General features: G+C 38.4%; 1 protein-coding gene across 5 annotated transcripts in view; it reads right to left on the reverse strand.

The window, feature by feature from the left end:
• The window catches only part of LOC122080937 (DNA-directed RNA polymerase 3, chloroplastic-like), a 54,855-nt gene extending 44,915 nt beyond the window's left edge, over positions 1 to 9,940 (reverse strand). For 2 of the 5 annotated variants that reach the window (XM_042647835.1, XM_042647834.1), the window contains exons 1-8: positions 8,884 to 9,938; positions 7,025 to 7,234; positions 6,789 to 6,922; positions 6,323 to 6,392; positions 3,877 to 3,935; positions 2,703 to 2,820; positions 1,539 to 1,652; positions 700 to 831 (exon numbers count right to left, since the gene is read on the reverse strand). In XM_042647835.1, coding sequence (XP_042503769.1) covers positions 700 to 831; positions 1,539 to 1,652; positions 2,703 to 2,820; positions 3,877 to 3,935; positions 6,323 to 6,392; positions 6,789 to 6,922; positions 7,025 to 7,234; positions 8,884 to 9,669 — 1,623 coding nt within the window. In that variant the 5' untranslated portion in view covers positions 9,670 to 9,938. Of the gene's footprint in view, positions 1 to 699; positions 832 to 1,538; positions 1,653 to 2,702; positions 2,821 to 3,876; positions 3,936 to 6,322; positions 6,393 to 6,788; positions 6,923 to 7,024; positions 7,235 to 8,883 lie in introns of all 5 variants that reach the window. The other 3 variants (XR_006140961.1, XM_042647836.1, XM_042647833.1) reach the window with 3 other exon arrangements.
• Between the last annotated feature and the right edge of the window lie 1,449 nt (positions 9,941 to 11,389).

Consider the following 11,389-nt stretch of genomic DNA (forward strand, 5'->3'; position numbering starts at 1 on the left):
AACATTTCATTTTTCTTGATCTGTAAGAAAAATCTTTATTTTCAAGTCTTTCAACTACAATTCAAAAGACTTACCTAAAAAAAGAGCAACCCCGTGCACAAGGCGCTTGCTGCTGCAAGGTCTGGGAGGGCAAGTGTACACAGCCTTATCCCTGCTTCGCAGGAAAGCTGTTTCTAGAATTCAAAAGAATTACTTGTATTTTTCAATTAGGTTTGTCATAGTCGTGGGACTATAGATCTGCCAACCTTCCTTGCATCTTTGAGGTCTTTGAAACATATCAGTATATCACTTACCCAAGTCCTCCAAAGAATTTGAATGATAAGACCATTATTTCCATACATTTCCCTTCAACAAGGAGGAAAAGAAACGAGACCACTACTCACCAGCACTGAGATAATTTGGTTGAATCACAAGTTTTCCCAAAACAATGAATAAAGAATATTATTTTTGAAATAGTTGAAAGTAAGCTCTAGCTTTTTAATTTTTCTGACTGTTTTAATTTGTTAATATTAAATGACTTGTTAAGCTCCACTTGAGTCTATTTTTATAACTGGTGTGCTGAATCCTGCTTGCAAGTCATTCAACATCACTTCAAAGCAAACAAAAAATGACTAATTTTGTTTCCTATCCCCAGCAAAAAGGGGATGGAAAAAAAATGGTAAAAATGCATTTGTAATTTTTGAAAGCAAAAAATCTTACAGAAAGCTTAAGTTCGGTATCACATCGTTGTGCATGCAACTCTCGGTTAATCTTCTTTGCTTTTCTCATGCTCCATTTCCACCTCTGGATTACAGTTAAATCCCCTGAGTCTGGCTTTTCTGGTATTGGAATCTAGAAGCAAAGGATATCAAGAATTCAGTGAACTGTATACCCAACAGCTTAATGAAAAAGAAAATCAACATCAGCCAAGTTAGGGGTGCAACTCAGGCCCGCTTCAGGCTCAGATTTAAAACACAATGCGTGGGCCTGAGGCTCAACCCTATTCAAAATTTATCAATTGCACAATCCAGCCCGGCCCAAGTTGCAACCTAAGGCAAGGGCCCAGCAACCGAAAGCATTAGCGGTGGTGCACCTTGAAGGATAGTACATACCTAGTACATATCCTAGGTCAAGAATTTACTAAAATGGATGACTCTAAATAATTAAGCAATTAATTATTTTGGACAACTAGAAAACAGATGGAGATTGTTCAGGCAAACTCAAGAATTTAGAGATTGGGATTGGATCCTGGCAGTAACAAGTCAGGATTGCCAATCCTAGCAAAAAACCAGGATTGGATCAACTTTAGCATATCCTGATTCAATCTGTAACTGGATCCATGAATCCTTGAATTATACACTAAATAACAAAAATTGAAGTTTTGGATGCCAACAAAAAATTATTTTCCTGAATGAGTGATATGCCAATGCCATAGTTTCATCATTCTTATGGTCTACTAAACCAGAACTAGATTTTTTATGCTGAAAGGTGGAGACCAAAAAAACAATTGTTTGATGAGAGAATTAGTCTTGAAGGTTACAAGTTTGGGGTGTGCTCACATCTCCACGATCAACCAGGCCTCCAATGTTGCCACCTTGATCCCAAAGGCTCTCTACAACGTCAAGTATTCTTTTATTCACTCTCCATCTAGTGTTTCCAAGTGTATCTAGAGCCTGAACATACTTGGTTGTAGACCACAATAAAATCCCAAGTTAGCTTCACATTGTAAGACAGATTTCTGGGAAGAAAAAAATATTGTAGAGCAGTACTGTCAGCTTTATCTACAGATAGGCAATGATGGAGAAGCATCCAGCAACTGATATGATGTCATAACAATAACATCAACTTATTCTGCAAAATTGCTTGGCTAAAACTAGAACCTCATATATTTATCTACAGTCAAAAATATAAAGGCAAAGAAGAATACAAACTACAACTAAAGAATAGAACTAATCAGGAAGAAGGAACCTACAGAGACAAAGAGGTCTAACTTCCGGGTAGAACTGTCCTAGTTTGGAGAACTGGGACCAGAACATCTGACTAGTTCTATTCACAAGAGTATGTTTCATATCTGAGCCCCATTAAAAAGTTAAATTTACTTTCCAGTGTCTAAGAAATACTTTTAAAAAAAAATCCTTTCACACCTACAGTAAAACACACCCTATATGGTTGACTTTGGGTAGCCAAACAGGTAAGTTTGTGCCTATTAGGAAAAGGTAATAATCCAGGACAGATTCCAAAATAATAGAATCTATAGTGAAGTGATAGCCCGAGTATTAAGAACTGAGAAATATCATAACCAATGGGAGCATGAGATTTCCATTTCATTTGTTGAGTCATCACAGAAAACAGGGAGTGAGTGACAAAAGAGAGATGATTTAAAGACTAGTGACGATCTAAATTTTCTCTCATAGAAAGACATGACTAAGAAGATCTAAAGTTTCTCTCACAGATATGTCATGTTTAGATACAAGAAGGATGAGCACTTCATTAATATGAGGTTGTTCCTGCTTCATCTGTTAAATTTAACGACAATGACATCATTAAACTTTCATAAAAAGTGGTTCCAATAAGAAAGGTTTCTAACCATGATGCTTTTGTACTAAGCTAGTGTTCTTTTGCAGAGAGTATCAGAGTACTAAGCAATTATCAAAGACAACAAATTTGCATTATTTGATAGCCACAAGATAGCTTGCAAAGACGATCAAGAGACGAACTGTGACCTCGAATACTTTCCGCATCTGCTTTCTTGGAACATTCCTTACTGCATATTGCTGTTGCTTTGCTCCATGAGTACGCATCACATATGATGGCAAGAACAGATGTCCACCCTTGTCATATCTGCAGAAAATTGGAGAGTAAGTTGGAATTAAGCTCTAAAATAAAATTCGGGATTTCAGATAGATGAGTGCAGCTGAAATATATTTTTCTAATTTAAAAAAAAAATATCTTCAAAAGGGGATTGGCAGAATGGATAATCCAGCCAAGCTTAGCGGGACCACATCTGCCACATGGCCACTGAAGAAGTGAGTTACATAAACCTGAACAGGTGAGCTCAACACCCCCTCCCCTAAAAAAAAGAAAACTCATGAGTTAAATTTCAGCCAAAAGGACTTCACCATGTTGGAAAAATAAAACCCGTTTTTTAGCTATTTTGACTTTATCTCAACGATAAATGTGGAGTCAAACATACAATGATGACATGTTTGATGTGAACGCAAATTGACGTGTGGCCAATAAAGAGGGACCTCTGTCTATCAAATGGTCAAATTGACCAAACAGCCCTCCGTGAGGTCAAATTCATCTGTTTGACCTGCTTACCCTATCAACAGGCCGTCTAAACCCTTCTTTCATATATCAAAAGTTGTTTGCTGCATATACATGGGTTTCAGGCATAGACAACCTACACTATAGAACATCTTCAGCACAGTTCCTGTTTTCTGCAATGCGGACTGATATTGTGACCATTCTAGTTATTGGATACCAATGAAACTTTTAGGATATGCCACATGTCAAATTTGTTGGCCCATCAACTGTCCCTGTTCTTTAAACGGTCCCAAAACAAAATGGATTTCAAATGATTTTCAGAACATTATATTAATATGTGGAGAAGTCAGATTGATCAGAAAAATGACCCATGAGTGCTAACCAAACAGTTATGTAGCAGTTATATCCACCCTGTCAGAAAGCCTTCAGGGGGCTGTGCCGGGAACCACCCCTTTCTTTTTCTGTTCTTCACAAAAAGAGTTTCTTTCTTAAACATTCATGTGTTACAGTGCATGAAAGTTTTCAACCAGACAGAAAATCCATCAAAAGGACATCTTAAGTAAAAGAAAAGAGAGAGAGAGAGGGGGGGGGGGGGACTAGAACAACATAATCCATTTCATCTTATCGTACCCTTTCCACTTTTGGGGTGGTATCAACATTGGCACGTAAGGAATCACCATATGCCTACCCTGCATACACATTATTAAATGAAAGATTAGCTAAACAAAGGATAGTCAGGAAACAGACTTTTTTCTTTTAACGTAAGTATTAAAGAGGAAATGCCCCATAGATATCTATATAGTGCAAAATAAAGAAATCTGGAAAATACATTAAATTGTCAAAGTGATAATCGTATCCATGCTTCATCATCATTGGTTTGCAAAAGTAGTTCGCAAACTGTTTCATATATACTGTTACATCATTTGATATGCAATACATGATTGTAAACCTAACCAAGATTTTTATTTGGGCCCAATTACATTAATTCGGCCTCCAACCCAGGATTGGGATCTCGGATTTGAGATTGCAACATGTGATCTACTCGGGATCTCAGATTTGAGAATGCAACATGGGGCCAGCTTGGGATATTGGTTTGAGATTGCAACATGGGGTCTGCTTGGGATCTTGGATTTGAAATTGCAACATGGGGTCTGATTCAGATTGAGATTCTTGGTTCAATCCCAATTTGAATTTTAATATTAGACCAAAATATGGCAGTTCCTTTAATTGCACCTGGAGGACATTTTGGTAGACCTCCACCTCATATAGAAAAGGTACCTTTATTCAACTCGTGTGTGTGTGTGTGTGCGAGTGTGTATGTGTGCATGTGTGTATGTGTGCGTGTGTGTGTGCACTCTGATTTTCTTCTGACAAGGCCAATGATTCTGTGCAAGTATGTTTTCCAGTTGGCTTGGCTCCGTTCCCAATTTAATATTGAAAAAAATATGTCAGAAGATATAGGAAAAATGTTGCATTTACATTGTTTATCATATCCTACAACATACCTGAAATTTTTAAATAGAAAGAAAATGATTCAGTGAGAGGGCACAAATCACAAAACCATAAAAAAACAGCCAAAAAATCCTCAATCCTAATGTTTTGGATTGCAATCTATGGTACAATGCATCCAAACACAATCTATATCCTGGATTTTATTCTAGCATTGTGAATCCTGGATTGCATGTCAAACATCGCCTCCTGAATTTTATTCTAAGATTGGGAATCCTGAATTGCATGCCCAACAGCCCCTTAACCCGATGAGTACCATTGATGCAGATCCCTTCACTGGACTCCAGTATCGCAGGAGGAAGAAGGCCCAGAATCAGAACCAGCAATAATCTGGTTCCTGTATGGTCAAGCCAGCTAGGACCAGCTTCTAGAAGACAATCTTCTCGATATCAATTTCTGTTTTGACTTCTATTATGTCTCTTTGTGAGATTTAGACAGCAAGCAAGAGTGGATGGATTGCAGCATTCTAGAAGTTCCTTTTTGTTTCCTTTGTATGCGTTTTTCTTGGTGAACAAGTATTTAGTTTCTTTTTGTTTTTCTTCTTGGCCAAGGAAGACAAAGTTTCCTTTTCCGGTAGTTTCCTTTTTTTTCTTTTTTCTTTTTTCTTTTTTTTTTTTAACTCTCCTATTTGGAGATATAGGCCACAACTATAAATTTGCCATCGACTTGTACTCTTACTACAGTTGAATTAATGAATTTGAGAAGCTCTTGCTTGTCGATTTGTCTGAGAAAGACGAGTTTCAACAGCTGAAATACTGTGGGTGAGACTTGAGGGAGCCTATCCTACCCACACCTATCCCTTTGGTTCCCTCTTGTTCTCTCTTTTCTTTTCTCTGTTCTTTATATTTCCAAGTGTCAAATTTGTTATCTGAGACCTATTGGAGCTGTTCATTAAGACATCACTTCCAGTTTTTATTTGAAGATCTAAGACAAAAGGAAAGACCTATCAAACTATGTTATGAAGGATTTTCTGGGCAGGATTCGAGCCACCAGATCTCTTCAACCCTTGATCAGCTTCAGCCAAGCTTTTGGGGTTTTGTTAGACACCCCAAGAGCGGCACTCAACCAGGAGTTCAGCTCCAGCCAAGCTCTGGGCTGGGACTTATCAGTTTTTTCCACTTTGTGCTTTAATTCTGCCCTAAAATCAAGAAGCTTAATATCTCTGAGATTCTCCACCAGTTCCAGGCTTCCAGCAGATATTTTGGGGTTTTATTGGACCTCCTAAGACCCTCCTTCGGTCCTAACCTCAGCCTCATCTGAGTCCCAGGAATGTGGGTTCTGAGTTACTTTGTATTTGACCTAATTTCAGGGTTTTCTCAGTTGCAACTTCTTGTTAGATCTGAATCTGCTTCTTAGCTATTGTTTGGAGTCTATTGTTGTTATCTATTGCAGTTGATTACATCTATAATCAGCTTGACATTAACCATGCATTTAATTTTCTCTCTCTCTCATTAGAGTGAAGTAAACAAAGAAATTGTAAAAAATAAACAACAACTTAGTGTAGTAAACTTATTTCAAATGGTCCAAGCACATCTGATCAGAAAAAACAATAGGATATTAAACTTACAGTTCTGTCAAGTCCTTTAAGGACCAGAGGGTCACATTCTATAACTCCACACCTCTTCCTGGCACGCTGCCTGCATGAACCACGATGCAACCCATGACTACTTTGAAATTTATATTATATACATGATGGAGCTGTGGTCTGTATTCTAGATGAATCCAAAATCAATGAAACCAAACAAGTGGTTCAGGATTTGAGTCCACCATTAAGTATAGAACACTCTATCAACAAAACTCAAAGCAGCCAAAGAATATTCCATAAGAACCAGAGCTGAACTTTTTGACAGCAAAGTAAGAGACTCAATTCAACAGTGAGGAAGCATAAAGTTAGTCTACATAGCCAATGCCCCATCCTAGAAATGGCAGCAGTGCTCTACTAGTCCAGGGCACAATTAGATGGGCCATGATTATAGTTCAAACTCAGTATGTAGATGATAAATATTCGACAGATTGAAGAAATAAAATCATACCCTGCTTCCTTCGTCAAAATTTTAATCCTATGCCTAAACGCAGGATAAATTTCAGGTGGGCCATCAGGTAACTGGTTGGCTGGAGGTTGTACAAAAGCTGTTTCTGTTAATAATTCTAACAGACGACTTCCCAGCTGCAAAATTATCAAAAGAAGGCTTCAAACCCGGGAAAACAAAAAGAAGAACAATAATGCCATTTAACTATTCCCTTACTAAGAGAGTAATGGATCAAAAACCTTAGCCTGGGCAGCCCGGCCCCAAGAGCTAATATCATCCTCACTTTTTACCAGCTTTTGCACCGCCATTAGCCTTTTCTTTTTCATCAGTCTTTTAACACGTTCCCAGAGAATCTCCAGCTCTGTACTTACATCCTCATGCTTACAACTTTCAATCATCTTACCGCTCTGGCATTTCTTAGTTCGTTCCAAAAACCTCTGAATCCTCACCTGAATTAACAAAGAATGAAAACAACCATGTTGCTGATACTTCGTGGATACACCAGTGACACTGGGAAAGAGTAGAATAATTTCAGCATATGTTACCAACTAAATCACATATCCCTATAGGTGGTTCTAAAGGAATCTGAGTAATTAGAGAATTGACTCATCTCATTACATGGTTTAAACACATCGATGCCATCCAGCATGCCCATGCCTAACCAAAAGATGAGAAAATTGCTGTGGTCAAGCTTGCCTATGTGGATCTTCAAAGAGCAGGTGCACTGAGACTACAGACTAACATGAAGGATTCTCAACTTAAGTAGTAGGGAGCTAAAAGGAAGAAAATAAAAAGATTTCACAACTCCTCTTCACCTATACAGGCTCATTTATACAAGGTTCTGGATATAGCATTTATGACATTTATGGATAAACAAATAAACGAGGGGTTCTCAGGCAATTTATTAGCAATGAAATGCTAGATCAGCATTAAGGAATAGATGGAGTATCATGGAAGCTCTCATCTTTCAGTCAACTCTCAACACAGTACTCAAAGCCCCCACACCCCCCCTTCCCCCCCCCCCCCCAAAAAAAAGGGGGGGGGGGGTTAACCCTCCTTCCATTTTTCAATTCCTTTTGGGTTCCTCATAGCTATTGTGAAGCCTGGACAGACAGGAGTGGCAAATCACTTCTACCAAGTCTCTTTAGAGTCAGGGTACAGGTAACAGGTCCTTTACTGGACACAAATGAAACCTAAATTAAATGATTTAGAAGTCAATTCCAAGCACAATTTAGGCTTATGAAGTTGGAGGCGCAGGGAAAAAAGATGAATTAGAGGCCAAGCCCAAGGCCAAGCATGAGTATAGCCTTCAAATGAGGACCAAGGGCTACAAAGAGACATCAGTTTTGTACTTTCCGGTATTCGGGTTTTTTGCTATGTATTTTTTGCTATGTATTTTTTGCGAGAGTTACTTTCTCCGCAAGAAATTCTGAAAGGTGTGAGGATGAGTGCTGTAAACCTATTCTCCATTGATAGTGTAGCAGAATCTCATGTCATCGAGAACATAGGCAATCTTGCCGAACCTCATAAACTTGTGTGCATTGTTTCTTCTTGTTTTTCCATTACCTTCTGCATTGCTTTTAGGGTTGTGTTTCTACAAACCCTATGGTGATGAGTGCATGACAACAAATTAGCTATTTACATTTGTAACAGCCATGTGCACAAGGCCAAATGATTGACATATAGAATCAGAAAGGCTGATGTGGAGATACAACATCAGCTATAAGTACATCTTAAATCTCGCCCAACAGATTCTGGATGCCCTTTGGGACATTCGTTAACAAAATATAATTTTTGAAATAATGTCATCACATGTATAACTGGAAGTCTGGCACCCATCCATTCTAACACATTTTAGTGTAATCTTCCTGTATAACTGGAACCATCCATTCTAATACATTTTAGTATCCTCTTCCATTCTAATACATTTTAGTGTCCTCTTCTCTCCCCAGCCATTTATTCTTTAGTTAGTTTTATTACAGTGTATATATCACTACTTCCACTTATAAGAGTTAAAAATTGAACCATCAGCTTCTTTTATACTAGTTTAAACTAATCTCACAATTTAATCCCACAAACTAGAACTTCAAAGACTCACCTCCTGCTCAATGGCCTCCCCTATATGAATCGCGGCTTGAACTACCCGAACACATCCTTCTTCTGGTGTCACCATCATTAAAGCCATAATTTTATGCATGACAATAACAGCCATCTTGTCAGCCGGCAATAAATCTATGTAAGGAGCATAAGCAGCCTTCTGCCTTTTCGTCCTCCGCAACCTCTGCTCTTTAGCAATTGCTTCCTTGAGAGGCTCAAACCAACCCAAAAAAAGGAACTTCACATAAGGCAAATTAGGAGCCAATTTCTTCTCACACATCACCCTCTCCAACTCTTTATACTCCGCCGCGGCCCTCTCCCATGCTTCAGTCTCCTCCTTGATTTGCCTTCTCCTAAGCGCGTTATATCTGCCTTTCTCCATTCCACGATAACAAAGAACTTGTTTCTCACCACTTTTAATTCTCTCCTCAATAACCCTCAAGTTGCTGGTCTCCAAAATTGATGAATACAAGGTTAGGTCTTCGTAAAAGACCCTCCCAACGGCTTCTTCGGGCAAAAGCTGGTGAACCCCATTGGTGAATCTCTGCAAAATAATGGCATCTTCCAGGTTTCCCATGAGATTTTCGTCTACTGAATCTGATACGGTGGGGAACTGGATGGAACGCAACTGAGAGGACGGCTTGCCAAAGCAGATTGAATTCAATCCAGGCAATTCAAAACCAACGGGGAAAAAGGAAGAAGATAACGATTCACTGAGTCCTAAACTACGAAATGCAATGTCTGAGGGTGAATTGAAGATAAAAGACAAGTTCTTCTGGGAGTTCATGTGTTTTTTTCTGTGTTTTCTCCATTTATTATGGAATCGAACTCGAGGGCTCGGAGCGAAGGAGTTTGTGGCCGCCGAAGCCAGCTTTGCAGATTAGTCGGGCTGAGAGAGAGAGAAGAAAAAAATGTATCTTTGGACTCTGCAATGGCAGAACCTCGCTTAAACCCTGAGAACTGATTTTTTGATATTTGGAGCACCGGAGAGACCGAGACAGCAGAAGGGAAGGGATAATTCACAGAGCTGTTTGGTTTCCAAATGCCAGAACTGGTTTTTTCTGTCATGTGACTCCTGTCTCTCCTAATTCAAACAAACGTTACTTTGGTATTAAAGGTCCTGGTTTTTTCTGTCATTGTGACTCACTGACTCCTTTCTAACCCACAAAAAAACAAAAGGTCTCATTGACTCCTTTGCTTTGCGTTTGTTTTTTGGGCAGCAGCTCACCATGCCAAGTGAATGATAGCATGGGAGGCAATGGTTTAAGATACTGGAATCGGTCTTGGGATCGGATAGAGTCGATATCAATTCAATTTCAATCAAGATCGTATAGAAATACCATGGTTGTTGTATAAAAAACTTATTTTCTTACCTTATATTACCATTTATCCATATTGATCCAGCGATACGATATCGGCCAAGTATTGAGATGGGACAGAACCAATATTGATCCACTACAATCTAATCCAATCCAATCCAATCCAATTGACTCATGCCTATTCAATCCGATTCCTCAAACATGAAAGAGATGTCACATATTTTGTAAACAAGGAGCCAATATTGGAAAGGGCACAGGGAGTGTAAGACGGCTCATGACTAAGGGTGTCAAATCGAAACCATAATCGAAAACAGAATCCAATTCAAGATCGAAATCCTTGAACCAAACCAAACTGATTATAATATGGTTACATCCTGGATTTGAAATGAATGTTTATAATTCGGTTAAGTCCGGATCTGGATCTATGTCAAGAATCGATGGTTCTAACCGAAACCAAACCGAATAACTTGATGTAACTTGTTTCGCTTTTTAAAAACTAAACACTCGAAGTAACTTAAATAGAAACCTGACGTGATTACTCACTTAAATTGTCTTATAGAGTTATAGTTCAAGTTTAAAGCCCTCTTTTGTTGGGGAAGAACAACAATCTAGTAAATGAACATTTGTATTTTGTCTTCTGCATAACCAAATCGAATTTAAAATTGGATACTGGAAGCAAATAAGAACCAAATACAAAACCCGAATAAGAATTAAAATCGTACCAGAACCAAATAGATTCGGTACATGTACCATTTTTCATAACCGAGATGGGACATGATCCAGTTCTGGATTACACTAATACTCCTTAAAACCAAAACCAAAACCGGACCAAATCCATGATTCGGACTAATTGACACCCTTACAATACTCCCAATCTAACGATCATTTTCTTTTTAATTTGACACAACTTAGCAGAGCCAAAGTAGAAAATATCGCATGCTAAACCCAAAAAAAAATTTATATCGCATGCATATTATTCAGCGATTGCATGCATATATTTATTTATGAAAGATAATTTCCATCATATCAATACCTTTTTCCTTTTGGTTAGGACCATCACCATCACACCGTTTAGAAGGGTATATAATTAAGCATACCCTTGCTATTGATCAAGGTGATTCCTATCTTCAAACTTGTTCATGCTTTGTATCTAGTGCATTACATCCTTGTTTGGTGTTGTCTCTTCTC

This window comes from Macadamia integrifolia, chromosome 6 (assembly GCF_013358625.1).
Source record: "Macadamia integrifolia cultivar HAES 741 chromosome 6, SCU_Mint_v3, whole genome shotgun sequence".
Classification (NCBI taxonomy): Eukaryota; Viridiplantae; Streptophyta; class Magnoliopsida; order Proteales; family Proteaceae; genus Macadamia; species Macadamia integrifolia.